Consider the following 24,434-nt stretch of genomic DNA (forward strand, 5'->3'; position numbering starts at 1 on the left):
AAAAGATAATTATTTACTGAAACATTTTCTTTAGCTTGGGATCTCTGTCACTGTTTCCCACTTTTTAATGTTTCCTGAGCGCACTGCATTATGGAGCTGGAATTGGTGAAATTTGAAATATCAGGTAGGTAAACATGTGCATCTGTGCATGCATCTAGCATTGACCTGGCCCATATTACTTGTACTACAAAACTATTAGGATTCCCTCCATTCCCTTCACTCTTAGTTTGAATTTAGAGCCTCTGTTACCATTCGAGAATGTCAATTTGTGTTTACTGTTGAATATGAAAGCATAGCTCATGAAATCAAATGCCTATGCTGTATTTGGGGCCTATGGGCTTTCAGATTGGCCATTTCTCTTTGCTTTGGTAAGCTGAATGACCACTAGCTAATGTAGTTAGATATCTTGGTATAAATAACATATAAATCCCCTAAAATTGGCAAAAAAGTTTATTCTCTAGTCTGTACAAATGTGAACCAGTGATAAATTAGTAATTTTTCTTTTGTGTTCTTAGATAAGAAGTTTTCCCTAGCAGGGTGATAATTTTTCTATTTTCAAGGTGATAAGACCTGTAAAGAAAGTAAGGATAGGTGGGGGGGAAAAAGTTATTTAGTTGTTTTGGAACTTTTCCTGTTTACAGGACTTTACTTACTACTTTATGAAACTACCTGTGTTAAAATGTAACTGAGGGAGGAGGGGTCTCTGTATAAGTCTTGATGTTCATGTAATAAGGGGCAAGTCAATGCTTGAAACATATGCCAATGCATGAGCTTACCGACCTGCAATTTGAAATTTCAAGGGCTCCAGAGTCATGTGCAGCACTTGTGGGAGACCCCCAAAGGCCAATGATGGTAGGTAAAGGAGGTGATCAAATAGAGCTCTCTACTCATCGGTAAGTAACCCAGTAACATAACACAAGGGTTCTGTCAACTTTCTGGGCACATCCTGTCCATTGAGGGGGGGATGAAAGCAACGAAACCATGCTAACAATGTGGACTGCTTGTGTTATCCACAGAGTGTAAGATAATTGCAGCCTCATGGAAAGTTTAGTTTTTCAAATAGAAATGGAAATGAAAAATCAAATTCTACAGGAGCAAATTCTAAAAAAAAAAAAAAAAAAAAAAAGGTAGAATAATTCTCTAAGCTATTAGGAGTCATTCAGCAGGGATGAGGCACGTGATCTCTCATGCTAAAAGTTGTACTATCAAAGCTGAGCTCTCATAAAAGGTTTAAAAATAATTATTTAAAAACCATTGAAATACTTGAATAATTAAAAGTGATAGTATTGCAGACCAAAAAAAGCTGAAATTACTTGGAAGTTTTAGCTGCTGATAAATTTCACCAGTGAAAAATAAGCACACAGTTTTAAAAATTACTTTTCAATAAAAGTTAAATTATACCAAGCTCAAAAAGAATGAGAGGCTGTTTAAATTTAATAAAGATTGTATGGAAAAACTAGGCAGTGTCACTCACTAAAGGACTTTTTATTTCCTGAGTAAATGGAATTTTTTCTTTGCTGTATTTTTCATCATTTACCCAATGTAGGGTTTGTAGAGGGTTATGCGATCGCACGCAGGAAGATCCATTAATAACTTCACCAAATTTTGAAGGTGTGAAAATTGGGACTGTTCTTTCTAAGTTCTAGTGACGCATATTTTGATTTACATGGTTAAGAAATCATTCTTGTTTGGGTGTGAATTAACTAAACATATTCATAAGGGGACTGGCTATGATGTCTTTATTCAGTGAGATGCCATTCTGAAGTTCTCACCTCAAGCATCAGTAAACATCAGAAGTAAATGTTTGTCTTCTTACTGTTAACCTGTCTTTTACCAGAGGAAATTGTCATTGAAAATATCCTAGAATTTGGCTAAAAGCCCTATTTTTAATTTGTCTTCTGCTATTACAAACTATTTTTACAGCTGGTCTGAAGTTACTTGTAAGAGGAGTTGTCCTCTCCTTGTTTTGAATAAGTGGCACTAAGAATTTACAGTGCATGTTAATTTTTTTTATAGGTTAGTGTTTATAAGTTAGGTTTTTTTATAGGCTAGTTATTTAACTCCATAAATAACATCATTTAGTTTGAGGCTTGTTAAAACTGATTTGATTTTTACCTAGTTTAACATATGTACTCAAGCAAGTGTACAACATGTTGAATTACATGTATAGAATCAGTAGTTTCATATTCTTCAGCTACTGTATTGAGACAATAACACTGAACATATTTAGGCAAGAAAAATACACCTGTTCAACAGAAAAAAAAAATTTTAAAAATATTTTGTGCATTATAGTTTTTATCGTTGATCATCTTGAACATACCATGTAAACTTTGAGCTAGTTCCAGCTTGAACAATTTGGGTGAGCAACCTTCAATGCATAGCAATATGCATCATTCCTATTATATATCATGAATTTTAATCACTTGACTTTTTCCTCAAATCAAATTTTTTATGGCTGTGCAAAGGTAATTGTAAGTGTACTAGTCAACTATGGAAGTCCCAGTGTCTGCCTTATTTGTTCTTGCAGTTTGAACGGGAATTTGAATTCTATGCATTTCCTTTTCCTTAAAAAAAAATAATTTTTATGTCCCACATCCATGCTGAAATGGTCTTTGATGATGATAATAATACTTTTTAGACTTCCGAAGTATACTTCAACATCCATTTAATATGGGAAAATAAACATAAATACCTTTCATCCATTTCAGTTTTGAAAAAATGAACAAAACAAAACTCATCTGTGGAATACAGTATGAAATAATTCCCTCATCTTGAACATGGAGGTCAGACAAAATGTTCTGTTTACATACCAAACAATTATTAAACTGGAAAGGCTAGGGTTGTTTGTCAAGCTTTGTACAATTAGATTGTAACTGCCCTTTTTCAAACATACGAATGTTGCGCCGATCACACATAACCTGTCACGATCGGACTGCTGTGAGAGTACATCATGCTGTGCTGCCAGTTGCCCTAGTGGAAAGCATTTCTAGAATTTGATTTGTATGAACTGGTTCCAGTGCTCACAGAATAATGACGTTTTCCCTTGACTTAGATGAATTTTTTAAAGTATTTCTTTAAAATACTATTTATTTGTGTGGATACTTGGGTAATAGCATATAGATATTAATTGCTTCAATTTGATGCATTTTGCGTTTTGTCAGTTATGATACTCAGAGATGAGGTTTAATGGTAATTGCTTTTCATGGAATTTCAGAACAATCTCAAGTTGAGAGGGAAAAGGCCGAGTGTGTAGACATCTTTCAGCAGGCACTGGGGAGAGCTCCCCTAAACAGTTAATTCCTTCCTTAGGGGCTTGTAAAATGATGACTATTTATGTTTTTTTTTTTCAATGTACAGAAGAAGGGAAGGATGAGATTTCTAAAATACTCGATAGAACTCTACATTTGTGCAGATATATACCTTCTTGCTTTGCATGCATGTTCTTAGCTAAGTTGAATATTTGGTCCATGATTTCATGAAATTAATTTCCTTTCCTGTCAAAAGGTGCAAATTAATTAAGTAACGTGAGGTTTTACTTTTCACATTAATGTTCAGTTGTTTCCATGTAAAATATTAACTACATAATAGATTATTTTTAGGTTGCAATATTACATTGTTAAAAACCCCACTCTACTTTTACAATGGGCTTGTTAGTATAAGTTATTAGCTGAAGTCAGTTATGAAAGACGTTAACAGGTATCACCAAATAATAATCAACTTGCAGAATTGTGAAGTCTGAGGTGCTAAATTAATGAATCAAATATATAAAAAGCTAAGGGCAAGCGAGCTGGATCTTTTTTAGTCCCTGTTGGGCACATATAGAATTTGGACTTACTTCAGACTACATAAATTGTAGTGTTCGACATATTTCTATCAATTGTCTTGGTATTAGCTGGAAAGGATTCTGTATTTTTCAACACGCATATGGTTTGAAGAGGTGAAGTGTGTGACATTAGAAGTCTTCTCACCAGGTGCATTCTTCCTGGAACTCCTCAGGCGCATAATGCCTTTGTGTCTGGTGAAGTACAGGGAGTACCTTGGTTAAATTGTGATGAACTCTTCATTCAGTGCTTCAGAAATCGTAGGGTTGTCAGTGCAGTTTACATATGTAGAAGACTTTCAGTACTGATCTGTATAACTGATTCATGGTGTCACTTGTAAGCACGTGAAGTCAGTAATGTTGAAATGGGAGCAAACATAAAAATAGGTCTAGATTAGATCTGACAACATACTTTTCCCACTGGGTATGGAATAGAACGGGTCCTCACTGGTTTTCAGTTTGTTGGGTAAGGATACATATAGCATCAGCAGTCATTCTTTTTCTGATCACAAAAAAGCCCCAAACTCATATTACTGAGAAGGAAAATACAGAATTCCTTTGCTTCAGTGGTACAGATTTCCCTCAGAAGGTTGTGTGGGCCAGGTTAAAAAAAAAATGCTTCCCTTAGAAAAGGTTTCCAGCTTCCTAAGTTGCCCCATCTAAAAATAAAATAAGCCAAAGCAAGCAAACTATACCACTGAATTGAGAGCAAGTACTGATAGGAAAGAGATATTTTTTTAAAGGAAATAATGGCGAAGAACGTTTCCATGCAACATATACTTGTAAATGCTTGTGGTTTTTTGATTAAAATATCTTTTAAAAAAATAAATTAGTAATATAACCACTGAAGGCAAATATTTTATGCATGTGGGAGCTAAAGCAGAAGATGGATGGCAGATTGAGCAAATAGTTTTACAGATGCTGCAAAGAAGGCTGCAAGCATTTTTTCTTTGCTGTCAGATGATATGGAAAACATACTGATCCATACGGAGTCTCATCCTTCTGTTCATTATGGGAACCCCGAGTGTTTGATTTAATATGAATTAAGATTACACAGGTGGCCTTAATTCTGGCATTTCCTAACTTTGACGGGCTTGATTTTCATATCTGTAGTTGTCTATTAATCAAGTTTTTTGTTGTGGGTATAATTTCCTTTTATCAAAGGGGGGCAGGGGATGGACAACAAAACCTGCATCATATTAGTAGTTCTTCTCCGTATAGAAACGGTAAGATCATAGGAAAATTAATGCTGGGAAGAGTTTTATCCACTCTGATCTTCAAAACCTCTGAGAATGGGAGTTTGCTCCTCCAGTGAGCAGCCTGCTCTGCTGTTTAAGATCCTTTCAATCCACTGAATAGCACTGTTCTAACTGGGTTAACAATACCTAAATTACATTGTAGCTGACAGTCCTGGGAGTTGTGGAATACCTTTGTCTATGGAAGGTGTTAAGGAAGGGTTCCTGAATTTTCTTTTATTTTTAAAGCATGGAAAGGAACTTTCCCTTTTGTTATCCACTTTGCTCCGGTCCTCAAATTTTTTTTGGCCTCTCCTTCTCCTACCTTCCCTGATCCTGGTTTTATCTTCCTCTACTTTGCAGCTTGCCCTTTTTTTTTCCAATGCCAGTTAGACCCTAGATCTATAATTTTTCACCTCTCTCCTTTAGGCAGTTATTCTGCTTTACTGCTAGGACATCCACAGGTTTGTTTTAATATTGAACATGGTTAGTGCCAGCTTCTCAGTGTAGAACTTGTTCAGGAAGAGCTAGGTGCAGGTAAAAACAAGAAACTTACCATCGCTCTGGGTAAAAGCCAAGGATGACAGTTCTCCTTAGGAGTTCCAGTTGCTTGAAAAATACTTTGTAGTGCTGCATTACATATTTTTCCTTTTAAGACTGGTACAGTATTAACTCAAGTGTTATCTCAAATGAAGTGCGGCCAGAGTATCATCAGCATGAGTCTGCTAAGAATTCTGCCTGATAAGTGATGTTGTATGGCCAAGGAAATTTTAATTGATAATGGGAACTTGATAATTTGAAGTTGAATAGTTGGGTGTATTTTTTTTTTCTTCCTCCCTCTGGATCCTAGTCCAGAAAATGCTCATTTTTATTTATGGCTTAATATCCTTTGTCACTGTTTGCTTGCGTAAGTTTATGTAGGATTTTTTTGACACAGGTGAGTTTTTGTACAGGAAAGATTCATCAGCTTAAGGCTTGAGGGCTTGTGCAACAGCAGCATTCATCTTCAGAGAATGTGATGGATGATGTATCAGTTTTGTTTATTAATTTTATTTTATGTACACTGCATGCTGTGCCCCATCAAAAGCGTGTGATTGGGCATGAAGTCAGAGTGCCTTGCCCTGGGTTCTGCAGAGAAGGGAATCTAGAGCAAGCCTAGGCAGAGAGGGGAAAACTGCTCTTTCTCTTAAAGGGAATGAACGTTGTGTATTAAGGAAAGGGGAAGGATGGAAAGATCCAAGGTGAGACAGCCGAAGTGTTTGTGAGCCAGTAGGCAGAGAGCTTGCATCAGGAATGAATACTGAAAGGCGCCTGCTCTTAGGGGAGCAAATCTGCCTCAGAAGAGATGGAAGTAAGAATGTTTTTCTAGTGACCCAGAGGGAGGGAAGGGCTATTTGTTTCAACCAGGAAGCCACTAAAGATTGCTGAACTGAGAGCAAGTCTGGGAGAAAGAACCCTTCCTGGGGGAGATTTCTTCTCAAGGGTTCTACTTATTGTCTCACTCAGAATATCAGAATTTTCTCTTTACGTGGTAAGCTGCTTCTTGTGGTGGTTTTTGGTTCTGTTTGTTTTGTTGTTTGTTTGGTTTTTTGAATCATATATACCTTTAAACATCCGAGTCTCTGCAAATGCCACCTTGAAGCTTTTGGGAAAGGCCTTTTGATATGTCATCTTTGGAATGAGCTGCTGAACAATTTCTTAGGGGACAAGTACCCACCACTAAGAAAACAGCATTTTTGGCACTTTTCTGAGTAAAGGCAGATAATCTGAGCATTGGATGAGTTTTGAGATGTTTATTACCTTGTTTCCAGAGAAGTTTTCTTTGGGTCCTATATGAGGCAAGAGAGAGTTTTCGGAAGATTTGTGGCAGCACAGTTGGTACAATATGCATGATAACAATTTCATTTTGTTGATCGGCCTGTCAGTTAGTTTTGTGCACGCTAGTTTGCACACTCCTAAGAAGTATCATCTGACTTTAATATACTATTTTTAGTAGCTGTTTCTGTTTGTGTATCCTGCAGGAGAATGACTCAGGAACATTGGATACAGTTGGTGCAGTTGTTGTTGACCAAGAAGGAAATGTTGCTGCTGCTGTCTCCAGTGGAGGTTTAGCACTAAAGCATCCTGGAAGAGTTGGTCAGGTGATTATGCCTTTTCAGTTGGGAATGATTGTTCAGCAATTGTGACACTAAGAAAGAGCTGTGATAGCAAACTGATGTTCTCCCTACCTTCGCATTAATCTCTGAAGACATTATCACTGCACTGGAACGCAAGTTTTGTTTTTAGTGTCCTCCATCTGTGTTATAAAACACTGATAGGTAAGAAGTCGTTCTGTAGTTAGTGACCTTTTGCCAGAGCTATTAAGAAGTTAATTTCTTGGGCTTAAATACCTCATTTATAACCACAAATAGTCTCTTAGATGCTTAGAGTGTTTAAAATAAGAATTTCATCAGTATTTAGGGAAGCTGTCCTAATTAGTTTTTAAGTGATCTTGTGAATTAGTGGAAGTAACAAAGGTATTAAAGGAACACATCAGGTATAGGCATTCGTTATTGTTACTAGGTGAGGGAATTTTGAAGTGCATCAGAAATGCCATACTCCATTGCTGTACAGCTGTAGTTTTGGTTAACTTTTGCCACTGTCCTAAAAGCAGTTCTCTTGAAATGTATTTAAGATTTTCTTTTGGAATACCAGAGTGAAAGGGACTTCATATAGATAGGGAACAGCTGGAATTATTTTGTCTTTTGATATTTGTACCCTCACTTTACAGAAAGTTAGTTTAGAATACCATACATCTACGATAATCACACAGTTCTGAAGAATAGTAAAAGAAGTTGTAGCAAATCAATAGGAATTGCAATTTTGACTGTTATGGTTTACTTATTTATCTTTTGTGTTAATATTTGGATTTTTCTTGGTGTTTTTTTTTGATGTTGTTTTTGGTTTGGGGGCTTTCAGTGTTGTGGGGGTTTTTTAGTTCTGTTTTTGGTGTGTGGTGGTTTTGGTTTGTTTTGTTTCGTTGGGTTTTTTTTTTTTTTGGTTGGTTGGTTGGTTGGTTGTTTTTTTGTAAGGGAAGGGAACAAACCCAAAACCTTGTATACTTAAATTTATGAAAGATGCACTTCATTCCTTAGGCAGCTCTTTATGGTTGTGGCTGCTGGGCTGAAAATACAGGAGCTCATACCCCTTACTCCACTGCTGTGAGTACTTCAGGTATTTGCTACTTTTATAAATATTTCCAAAAGTTGCTATCTTTCTCTGTAATTAGTTGACTAGTACCAGTAAAGTATTTCTATGAGTGGTGAATTAAAATATTAACATTATTTCAAGACTACATTCTACACATATTTATCTATGTATAAATACATATATATTTTAGATATGTCAGTATTGTCTTGAAATCTGTGAATTAATCTCTGTTGCTCATTTTACTTAAAAAAACAGATTAACAACCATGTGAACTTTTATCCTGTTCAGAAGACTTTGTATTTCACTGAAAGGATGTGCTCTGTTTATTATGTGTTGAGGGACTTGTCCTCCTGTAAAGAAGTGCTATTATAAGCCTAATATTGCCTTAAACAGAATGCTTCTGTGACTGGAAGCCTTCTTTAAAGGACTAAGATAATTAGAGGGTCCTTGAACATAAATGGATCCTTTTATTACAAAAATGCTACAAGATTGCATTGTTCCCTCCAAAAATATTTTATGAACTATTTTAAGTGAATATTTCAGTGAAAACTACTTGTTACACTTTTTCATAAATGCTTATGTCAGGATGCAAAATTTATGATTTGGACTACTGCTTAACGGTCAGAGTTGTCAGTGTTCAATATAGGGAGAGATGATGAAAAATCTGTAGAGTTCAGATGTACGTAATGTAAACTATATTCCAAGAGTACTGCAGGGTTAGAGTCCTGTTACAGAAATAGTGGGGTGGAGCAAGGTAACAGGGTGTGGAACTGAAATCTGACAGAGGCTGAACAGCATCAGAAATATCCTGTGTTGCTCTCAAAGTCATACAGCTTTCCGATTTCCCCTGTATGTAAGTGTGTCTTGCGCTGTTGAAAATTTGTGTAGATATTCACTCTTAAATTCAGTGTTAGTAATAGCAAGTGTCCTTTTTAGTACTCATACAGAGGAAAGTTTTACTGAATGCAGAAGTGTCAGAAGATATTTCTACTCAGGGAACACGATGTTGATTTGAGTTTAATAAATGCTTACCAATGTAAGCAAATATGTTCAATTATTGCAGTATTGGGGACCACAATAATTAGTGATTATTAGTCTCTAATATTGGACTTACAATAATTAGAGATTGTTTGTGAAAAAGATGAGAACACCACCATTATTATTTTTAAACTGTTCTTTACAAAGTCAGCTGGATTTGAAGTCTATGCAAGTACCGGCAAGCATCCTGCTACACTTAAAGGAGATGTCTGCGTTTAATGATGGCCTTAAATAGAAGCCTCCTTTCTTTTTGCCGGTACCAATTTTATATAGTGGTAAATACTTTAATGTTATACTATTTATAACTATCGCACATATACATATATGCATGTTACTTTGGTTCAAATCTTCTAGCTTCCATGACATTACATTAATGCCAATCCCAGTTAATTGAAATAGACTGCTAGTGGTCTATGAAGCATGGCCATCTGTTTATTCAGTGATTTGAAATTCAGACTAGTGGTATTTAATTAAACTCTTGTTTCTGGTTTTCCTTTAAACTGTGTATGTGAGAGAGAGAGATAGAAATGTTTACAGGAAGTGAGAACTCTTCTGTAATCAATGCCATTCTTTTTTCCATTTTCAGAAGCTCATAATGTTTTATTTTATAATGCAATTTATGTTTAGTGCAGTTTTAAAATATATTGATGTCTGACTCTTGTTTAAAATATGAGCATCCAACAATGTGAACCATTAAGTTAAGTAAGGGGTAGAGGGATGGAAAAATGAAATTACAAGAAAGGTTGAAAGAATGAAGCTTACAACTTGGCTGGATCACAACAGGAGATGAGAATGTGGCGTAAACATCTGCAGATATTCAAAAGGTGAAATTGCCAAGGCTAAGCAAGAAAATAAGATGTTAACATACGTAGTTCTTGGATGAATTTTTTAGAAAATAAAGGTACTGCTTAAACTCTAGAGATGCCTTGGTTTGGAAAGCTCCAGGATGGACAGTGCTTCCAAAGAGAAGTGTTGTCACTTGGTGTACCTAAAATCAGACTAGACTGTATTTGTAATAGTGATTATATTCCCCTTATTGTAGGTTTCTAAATCAGTTTTGTGTGGACATATATATTAAAAAACCAGCAACAAATGAAACTTACATGTCATGTATGAATCAAAACTGTGTACACATGCACATTCATTTCATATTTCATTTTACGTACAGACATATACACTTGCATGTAAAAGTGCTTAATATATAAAACTGAAATTTACAATCAACTTAGATTTCTGTGGTTTTCACAATGTAACATTTTATTGTTTTTAATTTTACATGTCTGTTCATTTTCATTTGTCCTTAAGTGGTAAATTTAGCACAGATTTATCCTAATATTTTCTACAGGGAATTTTTTTTTTGTCTTGTATGGGGGAGAAAAAAAGAAAAGACGACAATTATGCTTTGGTTGCTTTGTGTGTTGAGTACTGTATGTGTAGAATTTTAATGTTTATTGGTAAATGACTTCACAAAATAACCAATTCATCAAACTGCATTTGGAATTTAAAAATAAAAATCTTGAATGAAAAGTTTAACTATGATTCCCTTAAAGCTTTATCTAAACTACGCTCAAATTTATTAAGTATTAAATGTATGTTAAAACAAATAATTAAGGATTCGTTGGGAAATAAAAGGTTTCACGTTTGTGCTGGTTTAGACTTTTTAAATTTTTTTAGTGGTAGCCGGGGATAGAAATTCCAGCCTTGAGAGTTTGTTGTATCAGGCTCTATGTTCAAGTCTCAAAAGGATGTTCTTTGGCATTAGTTTCCCACAAGCAATTTTTAAGGGCCAGGTTCTGTAAACTATTTTGATTCCATACTTATGAAATTGCTCATGTCTTTGCGTTTTGGAGTCTGTGATCAGCAAGAGATTGAACGGGTTGAGGAAAACTTCTGCTGTGGGGAAAGGAGAATTTGGAATAGTAAATCAAAGCATAGAGAATACAAATTTGCACATTGAAATCTGTGTGGAATTGGCAGGTACATAAGTTTGGACACATTGGGTTGAACCAGAGCTCCAGATAGTTTTGTGTCCTCTTTCAGATAGAGGGGGTTTGCAGGTCTCCAAGGAACAGTATGGGACTGGGAAAAGCACCTCCACTGTGTTATCCAAGTTTCTAGTGACTTGTGATATTGGGACTTTATAAGCTGGAGATATCTTTGCTTTTAATATGTCAGGATGGCTTTCTCAAGATTTCTCATTTCTTTTTGGACTTGGAATACCAGTTATTTAAATTTTGCTGGGAATGTGTTTCTTATCCTTGTGATGGTTTACCTTTGTTGAAGCTTTCTTGGAAAAAGAAAAGTGTTAGTTTAAATGCCACAGTTAGGAAGACAGTAGATTAATTCTTGATTTTTTTTTAAGTTATTTTTGTTCTACAATCCTTCTATTGAAGCTTCAATTTGAGACACATCTTTCAATACCTTCCTCAAATAAAAAAAGGGAAGGGGGGGGGAAGACACCATCATAAAATTACTTCATTAAAAGTACTTCATTAAGAGTACTTCCAAATTCATGTAGCTTGCTTTCAATGGTCATGTATTATTTGAAGACATACTTTTACATTTTGATCTTCTGTTCGCCCTGTGGATGCTGGCAGGTTTCCTGCTTCTGTGTTCAGGGAGGATTTGGTATTAGTTCTTATGCCTTTAGCAAGTTGTTTCTCAAATATTTTTGGCCAATTTTGTCATGATTTTATATTGCATGTGCCAAAGGTGGTGGTTCTGAACTTGTTTGGGCATGATTTCAATTTTTTGAATGGTATTTTCTTACCTCTAACAGTCTCTTGGCCATTTTGTTTAGCCACACTGTCTTTGGCTTTATTTTTTTTGGCTTTTCAAAACTTACTTCATGATTTATAAAATACAGAATATTGTAAAAGTCATATTTTATGGCTATAGTTTAACAGGGGGGTGGAACAACTGAAATCAAAAGATGAAGACTTTCTAAAGAGAGGATCAGGGAGATGGTGGAACTTAGAAATGACTGTGAAGATAAAGGGCCTTAAATTTGAGTTTTATTCTGTTACTCTCCGTCTAAAATTCAGTTTCTGTGTAAATAAGTAAAATACTTCTGATTTTTTTTTTGGACACATTTCAGCATATGAACTCTGAATTACAATAAAATTAATATTTTTAAAAAAATACAGTTGTGGGTCTTTATTGGCAACTGAAGGATAAACATTACAGGAATTCTCTAACTATCTTGAAACCAATATTAAAATTCAGGAAATTCAGAGAATGTTGCAGTTGCAGGCATAGCTAGGATACCTGGGCCACCGTAACTGTGACATCTAACAACATAATGCAAGTGCCGTTCCATGTGAGAATAATGGTAGAGTGAAAGCTTGTTAAATGAGATGAGTGTTACCAGTGACCTTTATTTAGTATAAATGTAAGTAACAGCTAAACTGGTTTTTGGAGCAATGCAGTTAGAAGCCAAATCTTTGGTCTTTAAAAGCTTGTGCACGCATGTGTGCGCACATCTGCACATGCGCACAGACACAAACAAAATGGCCTCCCCTTTAAGCACCCCCACCACCTCCCACAAAAACAGGCCCAAACCACTCTTGTAATGCCACTTGGAAATCTTTAGAGAATGTTTTTTGTTGGTATATGAATGTAAACACAGGAAGATGGGTATTATTTGGAGGGAAAACATTTGTGAAAAGAACCCAACCGCAGGAGAAACAATAGTCCGTTTTTTGGCTGTACTTTAAGAAAACATTTCCTATTCTTTTCCTGAACACAAGAGGAATCAAAGACACTGTGTATATTCTTCTTGTTCAGTATAATATTAAATGTGACACGGGAAGTTCTCCCCGGTTGGAATATCCATGATGATTGTGAATATTCATCTACTAACTGTGCCAAAAGTAATACTACCGGGTTAAGAGGCAGGCAGTGTTTTTCCTGGGAGGGAAATTGAAAAGTAAAAGTTCTCTTTGGATATACAGAATCTTAAATATAAAATATAGAGCTAAAATTTACAGTAAGAGCTAACGCAGGAGGCTTTGAAAATGCAACTGTAAGTGGAAATGTTGAGACTGAGAATAACGTGTTTCATTCCGTTTTACATCTGTACAACAGTAGGTAGTAGAAAGCATGCTTACCCATTCTGTGTGTGTCGGTGGTGTGCTTTGTGTGTGCGTATCAGCCACTGAAGCCAGCAAAAAAAGGACTGGATTTTAAGGTCTCTGTTCAAAAACAGTGGCCTCTGTTCTCATAAAAGCATTCTAGGGATTATATCAGAACGCTTTAAAAGCTGTGTTGGATATACATACATATACATATGATGCATCATTCCATGAAGTGAAAACCAGCACATTTTGTGTTGTAAAGAATCACAGAATTTTTTAGCTTGGAAGGAACCTCTGGAGACCATCTAGTCCACCCCCTGCTCAAGGAGGGTTCTCTCGTTTTCGAGATCCTTATTATATAAGGAAATAAGTGTATTCGCTCTTCCTCCCCCTGCCTTTTCCTGCTCAAACTTTTACTTTTTGTTCATATCTGTTCTTCCTTCCAGTCCACTGTGTGCCTCTGGATGCTTTTGCTGCCAAAATGGAACAGGTAATGTGGAATAGGAAGTGACACCTATGGAGAGATGGCCTGTGCTTGTTGAGCTGTGTCCCCAGCCAGCATTTTGGCCTTTCCTTATGGAAGCTACTGAGCCGTAGATGCTTACTTGAAAACTCATTTTCAACAGGAACCCCACTGATGCACAGATCCGTGGAGTAAATATTTTTCAAGGAAGATTTAATGCCAATAAATTGAGTTGTGATGTAGGACTTCGGCTTTGCGATACCCATCTGTTGAGAGCAGTAGTGGCTGCGCAGGAATCCAGTGGCTGTTGACACCTGGGCAGGTGCCGTTTGTCTGTCTGGCTTGCATCCTTCTGAGTCCATGCTCCAAACGTCCAGAGGAATTTCATGTGCAAATCTTGTATCCTGTATAGATCATTCGATCTACACTATGTGAGATAGATCTTATGATAAGGTAATCTCTTTGTAGGAATATGTATTATCTCTCAAAATCAGTCTGGTCCTGTAAGATTTGGGGAATAGTAGGTAGTTTAATGGATCACAGATGAAGCAGCTGCATATGGAGAAGAGTTAGGTCATTGTTACAGTGAAACAGAGGGTGGAGGAAGAGGTCTATCTCCAGACAGATCAGTATTTACCTCTGAAGTGAATGGTTCTGTCAAGAGTTCAGCCTTTGTGTCCAGATGCCGTTTGGAGGCTTCAGTGTAACATATGGTGTCTGAACTAACTCACTACCACCGCAAGGCTGTGTGAAGAGAGAGGAAGCAACAGGCAGAGATGATTTGTGGGAATGGTAGCGTTAAGAATCAGTCAATTAAACACAGTACCACAGTGTTCAAAGCTGAGGGATTTGTCCACAAAATAGACAGAATGGTGGTTTGAATTGCCTTCAGAAGGGTTGTTCTGAAGCAGAACTGGATGGATGCAACAATATTGCCTCCTGAAATTTTAATTGGAATTACAGTATGTAATTACACTAATTGTGAAGTTGCACAGGCCTTTTGGAAGTGATGGTCTCCTGCAGAAGGCCCGCTGCTCACAGAGCAGTGTGTTCATAACCTGGGGCAGCAGCCAGCCGCGCAGCACCGGCTCCTCGGAACCCTGTTAGTCCTGCTCCTGTTTGCCATGCCTTGCCCAAGGGGCTTGGAATAGGTGCAAAGATATCAATTAAAATGGAGATGGAGGCAAACTGAACTCTCTTTTTAGGTCTTAAATCTCCTATGACTGTGAGAAAATGCTTGTATGCATTTAGTTAGCTAACACACAAGATACTATCTTATTTCCTTTCCTTAGTTTTATATGACAAAAATGATGTAGTTTAGAAAGGTGTGGTATTCTTACAAAGATATCAATACTAGCAAAGCTTCTCATGAAGCCCTAGGCAAAAAAGAGTTTGCTTTTTCCTTTTCAGCTTAACTGAAATTAATCTTTCAAAATATATTAAATGTAAAGAAGAATGTAAAATGCACATCCTCTTTAATGGAACTACTTTTTGTCTTCATTCTAGCCTCTCTTGAAGTTATACCTGAAATTCTTCCTGTTCATGATGATTGAAACAAATAGCTTTTTTTAATAGTTATCTGACATTTCCTACTATTTAGAAGAGAAGGATTCATACATTTGGTATGTTTTAATTTTTAGCCTTTTTCTTTTCTGTTATCTGTACAATTGTAAAAAAGGTGGATAAGTTGTTCTTCAGTAATTTTAGTTTATTTTGTCCATATTAAAAACTTAGATTTAGAAAGTGTTTTCCCACCTCTCCTTAGAGAAGATATTTTAGACACAGTTTGTCTGGATGCTGAATTTGTCTTTTGTTACATTTGAAACCTACCCAAATTTACTGAAGTTACAACCTTTTGGAAAATTTCCATTTGCATACTCTTAGTAGGTGTTCGTTACTTTGGAAGTTAAATCATCTAAGAATTTTCTGTCTGCAACAAGAATGTTCTCCATTGATCCCTCTAGGATCAATGATTTAGGAATTGGAGAGGACTTCGTTTGCAGGTGTTCTTCCTGGCAGCAGGTCAGGGAGTTAAAAATTTCCCCTGATAGTATGAAGGCAAGATGCAGCAGCTGATAGGAGGACAAAAAGCTAAAAGTTATGCAACTTTAGCATAATACATTATAGTACTAAACTAGACTCTAGCATTTATGTCTTTTCAGAATTAGACTTCAAGTTTTTATTTTAATATGTAACCGACTCTATGAGTATCTTACCAGCCAAATATTTTTATTGTACTGTATTTGGGTTTTTAAAATCATTAGCTTGCAAGTTTTTAGTCAGCTCTTTCTAGAGACTGCTGGTAATGACAATCACAGCTTACTAAAATACGGGTTTCATTGTGTTTCCATTAGGCATAACTAGAAGTTATTCAGGAAATAAAGTAGAAATAGTAGGTTTTTAACTGGTTAACTGACACTTCTAGGCACTACTGTTTAACTGAAAATAACAACATCAAAGTTGAAACAGCTTAACAGGACCAGGTTCAGATTCGCTGTATGGCATAGGTAATAGAATACAGATAACCTGTAACTTCTGTCTTTACCTTCTGAAAAGAGAAGAGTCATACTTTGGCAGTGGAGTAAACTAGATGAATTTTTCTATTCTCGGATGAAAGTGAGTAATGCAAGTTTCCATTCTGTACTCCTTTAAAACAAGTTCCAACACTTTGTGTTGAGGTACTGTATGTTTCAATAGCTAGACAGGCTCCGGCAGCTTGTCAGGGCTCCATAAGATCTCTGCTTATGGCTTGCAGAGAGAAAGCTAGATTTTCATTTCTCCTTCCATTCAACAGGAGTCTCTTTCATGTCTGAAAATTGAAAACGCGTGTTTTTCAGTGTGGTGCATGGATGTGTGTGTGCCCTCTGGCACACCTGTTTCTCATTTCCTGACTTGAAAGCATCTCCCATCAAAAGAAGCAGAAAAACAATTTCTTTCTGACACGCTGCTTGGAGGCCCTTGCTTTGCAGAAGGCCTTCCTTTCGTTTGCCATCTTGGTTCCATTGGTAAAACATTATAAGATGCAGAGCACGCATTGTATGGGATGTTCAGCTTATATTGTGCTGGGTTCTTTCCCCTCTTGTTGTGGTTATTTGAAGCATTAGAAATCTACTTGAGAAGTCACTATGTTGGGGAAAAAACACTAATTTAATCTTTAGTTTCTTGCATGAAGCTCAAATCAAGGGCCAAAGTCTATAGCAAGTTAAGATTTGTATAAAGTGGAGTATTAGTTACGGTTTGGTACAGAAGGTTAGATAAAAATTTAAATATTATAGCTCAAATTTCTCATCGTTTCTTTTAAAAAGTATCCAATATAGTAGCTGAGAATTAAAGATGTTAACAATCTTAAATAAATAAATAAATAACCCACAGAAAACCCCTAGTAACTCAGCGGCTGTGAAAGTTGTGTGTAGGCTGGCTAGCAGATTATTACAGAATAGCTATTAACTGTTAAGGAACATTTAGGAAAGAAAAATACAAAATTTTACGCTCTAGCTGAAACGTTACTGGCTTTTCTGTTTTCTCAGTTCAGCAACTGACACTCTCACAAACTGCATCTGGACTGTCTCTGTGGCTACCGTGCTGCAGTATGTACCTATCCAGTGGTAGGCTATTGGATTACATTGGTTTCATTTACTGACAAGCAAAACAGGACAAAAAGTTCAAAAAGACTCAGAGCTTGAAAAACATTAGATGTGTACAGCTAAACAGTGCTTGAAACGCAAAGATTGGCTCTGGGTCTACAGTGTAATGGCTAGTGGTTCATATGCTCATAAACCTTGCCTTTGTTAAGCTTTGTTCACTATTAGTGTGATCCGGTATATGCAGAAAACACTGAAAATTTGCATCAGGTTATGTACTTCTATGTAACTTTATGGACTATAACAAAAAAAATCTTTAAATGGGTCAGTAAGGTGTACAGTTCACGTTTATGCCTGCTAAGGTATGCAACCCTGATACATTTCTTGTCTTGTGCATATATTGACATTCAGGTACCAGAGAGTTGCTTTCTAGATTATCTGCCTGCTACTGGAATTATGAATGACAGTGGAAAAATTAATGTTATTTCTCAGCATAGTAACAGGTTTCCATGATCGGTTCCTGTGTCTCATTCCTGTGCAAAAAGGCACGTGTCTGGCTTGTTGTACAGCGTTGTGCAACATAACAGGTACTTCTGGTTTGCCTGGTCTGACTCACTGATCAGCAATATCTGGTGGATGGAGTGCAGGAGCAACCATCTTGCTGTGCTCGAAGCTCAAAAAAGTGCCCATTGGGAGCTTTATGCTTTTCTGGGCTATTTTTTGCTGAAATAGTAACTTGAGAGGACTACCGATACATATGTAACTGTTAAGTTATGATGGAATAGCAGAAGGAAAAAGAGACTATGAAAAAAAAAATATGTAGATTCCCAGATCGTTCTTGTGGGCATCTTGTAGGAACCAATGAAGAGTATATGAATAGGAAAAGTGGTATTATTCTCATAAATGGCACATTTAAATACCCCCAGAAGATGGAAGTCATATTTGAGTGTTGGTCAGCTTTGCACTTTGAAAAAAACACTGTACTAGAAGCTGTACTGTGGCGTGATCCAAGAAGAAATCTGTCTCTGAAAAATCAGTTCTGATGCTTTCTGTATGACCATCAGGGATTTTCTGTGTGATCTCCAAGTGGTTTTCAGGCAGGGTTAGTTTCTTTTTTTTTCTTTTTTCTTTTTTTTTTTTTTTTTTTTTCTTTGTGGGTTTTGGTTGTTTGAGGATTTTGGGGTTTTTTGGGTTTTGTTTAGATTCTGGTTCTCCCAAGCGTGTTGGTTTGAGCACAAAATCAATGTTATGTCTGTCAAGCCTTAGCCTTCTTTGCTTCCCTTGTCATAGGAGTCTGTTGCTGCCATATACGTTGAAAGCCTTTAGGAATCTGTTTTTTTTAATCTTCTTTCCCCTTAACCTAGGAGGCATCAAAATAACTGTATTTGCATGTACGTATGTATTTATATATCAACACAGACTATACATTTCCTGTATAAACATTGCTCGCTTTGCCAGTTGTAATCCTAGAAGAGGGCAACTAATTGTACTTACCTCTGCGAACATGGACAACTGGACTTCCAACAGGAGTATTTTTGTTATGAGGGGTTATGAGTATGCAACAGGGTGTTTGCACCATATTACTGTGTTATGAAAAGAATTTGTTTATTATATGAAACAGTTATTTCAGTGAGAATCACTGATTTAACCCAGTAAATTTTTCCAGATAGTAATCTCCATTGGAGTTACTCTTGTGCAAAGGCTTATGGAAGCTTTGGTCTGTCATTGCAAAGTGTTTGTCTCTGAGATACAATGATCATTAGGTTGCCAAAGAAGTCATCATCTTAACTGGGAAAGAAAAAAAAAAAAATTATTTAAATTGTTTACAGGAAAGTTACTAAAACAAGTGCTTTTGAGACTTTAATGTAAAATGGAAAAATTCTATTAGGAGTCCCTGTTGGTTTGGTTTCAGTATTATTCAGTGACAAACCACAAAGTATAATAACACAAAGAGCTAAACATAATGTGAGATAGTTAAGCAAATGATCCAGATTTAGACTTTCATCAGCCTATGTGCATAATTTGGAAATGTGTTAAAGTAGTTTTGACTGTAGTTGCTGTCTTGAGTCATGTTAATAAAACTTTTTCAGAAGCTGGCTAATGCTGGTTAGATTGCAAGTGAATGGAACTATAAATTTGAACCCCCAACTTTATGTTGTAAGTTATAAATTAGGTTTCAGTTACTGTAATTCTGTATACATTTATTTTGTGTCTATCTACAATGTTTTTCCAGTTTGAGACTGTAGAGACAGACAGGTGTGCTAAACCTTCAAGATATTTCACACTCTAGTATTTGTCTCTAACTCTAGATAATAAGAGGGCAATTCTATTGGAATAATTAGGGTAATTCTTTTTCTCAGCCTTTATCTGGTCAAAGTATGTGAAACACTGCCTAGTTATTTTTCTTGTTCAAAACAGATGTTCCTACATCAAAAACTCCAGTAACAAATTTTTCTTTTCAAAATGAGGGGATTATTTTCCTTAGTTATCTGTCCCTGCAGATTGCTGGCATGTGATGTGTTGAAAGATTTTTACGTACACTGCCAGCAGCAGTCTGTAAGTTTGCTGCCTTATAGGTTGACATAAATATGACAAAAAGAAATGACTTTGTCTGTGGGGATGTAGAGATGTGTGATGTGTTAGTAGAATTGCAAGGCTTCTCTCCTTGTGGTTGATCCTGGCTCACATCAGTGGGCTGCAGCTGTTCTTAACTCATATTAAGTTTTCTCTCTCTTAATTTTTTTTTTTTTTTTTTTGTAGCAGACTTGATGTTATGGGAACTCTTCAATAAAATCGTTCTCTTAGGGGAAAATAATGTTATACATCATGCTAAAAAATGGCTATTGTCTTTTTGATGCCAATTTAGGAATTACTTAAAAATGTTGAAGTAGTAACATCTGTTTTTATTGCTAGATGCATAAGAGGTGCATAAGCTCACTCTGATTTTTATCTAATTTTCTTGATTCACGTACTAAGTCCGTCCCATCCTTTTTACCTCACACAGGGTATAAACATTGTATTTAAAAGTGCTAACAGGTTCTTTTCAAGAAAAAATCAACTTGCTAAGTTTTGTGCTGGAGGAGATACTTACTTAGTTTTATTCTTTACAGCAAAACTTCATAATGATTCAATTTTCTTAGTTCTAAAAAAAGTGATATCCATGTTGGGATCTGTGGATAAAATGCACCTTGCAGTATTTTCATATTCTTTATACATTACTCCATCTTGAATAAATATTAGATAACTGTCAATTCTACAGTGAACGAAAGCTTTTGAGCATGCAAATAATGAGGCAATGAATGAACAGATCCTCCTGTGAGCAAATGTTGGGGACACTGTATTGTGTGAGCCTCTTGGAGATAATATCCTAGCCAGGACACTTTTCTGAATAGCTTGAGAGCTTGACAGTGTCAATGAAAACACTTTTTTTCTTGTGTTCTTAACAACTGCCTCCCTTTGCTGTGTAATTGTCATAGTATTTCAGCTCTTTCATTTTCCAAAACACGCCGAACTTTTTTAATTTGATCCGTTTGCTATACAAAAAAATGTCTTGTCTTTCTGTTGTGCCAATTATATGTAGATTTAACACCAAAGTACCCCACTTCAAACAGCTCAGTTTAACCAAGTTGTATTAATCAGGAGAGACTGCCCATTAGGAGGAGTCCATAACTGAAGACTAGGGTGTAATTTTGATGATTGAAAATACTAAGATTTTAGGACACGTGTACACAATTTTTCTGCAGTCTGGTCCCTGGGCTTATTCTCTGACATCTAATGCATATGTAATGCTCCATCGGGTATCTTCATTGTTTTTTTTAATCTTGGAAATGAGGGCTGGGGTGGTCTACTTTTTTTTTTTTTTTTCTGCTGTGCTAGCAGTCTTTGAAGAACAGTGTTTTCAAACTCACTTTGCCTTTACGGGGCAGGGTGTAATTGTGTGACAAGTAACCAGAAAGAGAGATTCTTGGAGTGGGTTGCCATGTTAATTAGGGCATAAAAGTGATGGCAAGAACACGAAGCCAGTCTGTGAGTAGCTGCAAGACACAGCGCTGGAGCTGCCGACGTGTGTTGTGCCCAAGCCAGGCCGTGCTCCGAACTCGGCGTTTTGGGAAGCGCGGCGATGAGCTGCTCAGCAGGCTGCGCTGGGGCCAGTTTGGGTTGGGTTTATTTATTAGTTCTTCTGTGCCAGATCTAGGCTGGCTTCAGCCAGTGTCGCTCAGTTTTCTCTGTTGTGGGCTTGCTAGTACGTCCAGTGAAGTGAGCGTCACCCGTGGGGAGCGAGCTGCCTTCGTCTGAAGCCAGCTTAGGTCTGATGTCTTACCAGCTCCGGCTCTCTGCCATGTGAAAGTAGCTAGATTGTTCCCAGCCACAAAGTGTCTCTGGAAGCTGCGTTAGGTGTATTTATGTAGTTCTGCACCTGAGCTAATAAACCCAACTGGATTATAATTTTGTGGAGCCAGCACAGTGCTTGTGTCTCGTCAAGGTTAGCGAGAAATCGGCTAGAAATACGTATAGATAAATGGGAATTGACTACATTTGACTTCTCTCTATGTATTCTGGTGTCTAATGCAGTTTTAGACCCTGATACGCTCTGAAGGTACAAGTTTGATCAAACTTTAATCACCTAATTTTAGATAATTTGAAATCATTGTCATGACGCAGCTGTAAATTAGTTGTGGTTTTCATTTTTTTCTAACTGGATAACACATTTCAATTTAACTGGTGCTCGGTTAGACCTCTTCTAGCTGCTTCATCTGCTTCCTTGCCATTGAGGAAAAATGTCAACGAATGGGAGGCATTGTGCTATAGTAACTTTTGTGTATATGCAGAAGATATCACCAGTATTTTTCCCTGTCCAAGAAATCATCGATCCAGTAAACATGTGCTGTACCATTTGGCCACAGGGATGTGTCCCAGAGCACAGTACAGGAATGGAAAAGAGCATGGGAGAAAAACAGCAGGTGTGAAAGCATTCCTACAGAGTAAGCCTAGCACTAATGACCTGTTTGTCTTTAGCACTAATGACCTGTTTGTCTTCAGCAGCAGCAGGTTTCGGGGGACAATTACAGAAAGCACTGAGGCAATAGGTGGTTGGTTGTTGAGCTTTTTAGTTTCTTAAAGACAAACTTTTAAAGGTTACAGGAATTTTTATTAGGAGTCCAGTGAACAGCCATTCTGTCAAAAAAGCACAGGTACATTCACATATTCCTCCGCTGACAAAAGGCTAAATCAGATGGACTAAACAGAAGATTACATTGAACATGTGCCTCTGCTACATAGAAGACTACATAGAACATTACACGGAGGAGTTACTGTGTCATTCTCTGAACATCTTTTTGGTTTGAAGAGGGCTGCATCCAAGGATCATTCCTGTGAGAATGATTAGTAAGTGGGTTCTTTGAGAGAGAATTGCAGGATCTGGATAAAGATGACAAGTCAGAGACAGTCTCTCTGGTTCTTCACAGTATTTCTGTTTCTTCTTTACGTACTTAACCTTTTTTTATTTTATTTATGTCTTCATGCAGTAGAAATTTCAGGAAAGTTGTGAGAAAAACTGTTGACATTCTTTAATCATCATGTGACTCAGTGTCACTCTTTAAAAAAAGAAAAATAAAAAAAAAAATGGCAGAAGCCTGTCATATGCATCTTTTTTATTTGATTTTTTTTTTTTAAATTTGGCTGTGATGTTGCAAAATAATGACAGAGTTTCTTCATAGTGATATTCCCAATTCTAATATTTCTTTAGGTTGTGGAGAGCACCTTGTCCGAACCATACTAGCCAGAGAATGTTCATGTGCTTTGCAAACAGAAGATGCCCACCAAGCTCTCCTAGAGACTATGCAAAACAAGTTTATTGGTAAGTATATGGTGCTAATTGCCTAAACAACATTGTTTAAAATGCAATTAACCCTATTAAATAAAGTTAAGATACTTATTTTTGTGATTTCTGTTGAAGCCTTACGTTGCAGTTGGCTGTAAATTTAATGTTGTGTTACATCTAAAAACGTTAAATCAAACTACAGAAGAATTTTTTATGAAATCTAAAGGAAAACCCTAGGAAATATCTTAACTGTTACATGAATCATAGAATACCTGGAGAGCTTTGAAGAAAGAATTTCCTGCCTGAATCAGTGACTGTAGTGTACAATTGCATGTTTTAGATTTGGTGGTTTAGAAGCATTAATAATTATTCATCATGTTAACCTCAAAACCACTGCATATTCTAATTAAATGTTTTGGACAGACAGATTCTGTTTTTTTATTTACATGATGAAATTAATTTATTGAAAAAGTGAATTCAAGACTATTTTAAGGTATAACATTTTTTTTTCCTCGATTTGAGAGGATTACACATGACTACTCATACATGTCTCATTTCTTAAGAATATATATTTTATTTTCTTTCTTCAAGTCATAACCAAAATATGAATGTGGAATTTTAAAATATCTATATAAGCTTGAAGTTCTGAAGATAGCATAGATTCCAGTGAGGCTTCTGTCATATATCTTGACCTGCACTACTTTATAGCCCTTAAAATTGTTGAAGCTTTAGAATCCACAGACAATTTTGGTCTTCAGAATTTCTTGTGGACAGCATACCACTTCTTGTGCACCATGTTCCGAAGTTCATTTTTATGGTATTTTAATTAGAACTGAAGGAGGGCCATATGCATACCTTTTGGGGACTCAGGAACCGTTGCCCTTGGTCTTGGCAAGCAATGTGTTCCAATTTCTTTATTTCTGTTTATAATGTTGAATCCATATTAAACTCCACTTCTGTCAGTGTTACATTTGACTGAGGGGAAGCCACCTTCTCAGTGGAAGGCTGCGCTTGATAATCCACTGCTTGATTGCAGTCATTTCTCGGTGCTGTACGGATGCAGAACAAAGTAATCCTGGTATGTTCCCCGGAGAGATTATAATCTAAGCAGCACAAATGTAATTTTTTGTATTTAATCAATTATTCTAGTCCACAGTGGCACAACATTGGGGATTTATTTACCCCGGAGAAGCCTTTAGGAAGGATGCCTG

General features: G+C 36.5%; 1 protein-coding gene across 3 annotated transcripts in view; it reads left to right on the top strand.

The window, feature by feature from the left end:
- TASP1 (taspase 1) overlaps positions 1-24,434 on the top strand; it is an 87,507-nt gene that overhangs the window by 35,782 nt on the left and 27,291 nt on the right. For 2 of the 3 annotated variants that reach the window (XM_042789637.1, XM_042789638.1), the window contains exons 9-11: positions 7,077-7,196; positions 8,190-8,268; positions 23,149-23,259. In XM_042789637.1, the coding sequence (XP_042645571.1) occupies positions 7,077-7,196; positions 8,190-8,268; positions 23,149-23,259 (310 nt within the window). The remainder of the gene's footprint in view (positions 1-7,076; positions 7,197-8,189; positions 8,269-23,148; positions 23,260-24,434) is intronic. The other variant, XM_042789639.1, reaches the window with a different exon arrangement.

The sequence above is a fragment of the Tyto alba genome, unplaced genomic scaffold, assembly GCF_018691265.1.
Source record: "Tyto alba isolate M040663 unplaced genomic scaffold, T.alba_DEE_v4.0 Super-Scaffold_16, whole genome shotgun sequence".
In the NCBI taxonomy this organism is placed as follows: Eukaryota; Metazoa; Chordata; class Aves; order Strigiformes; family Tytonidae; genus Tyto; species Tyto alba.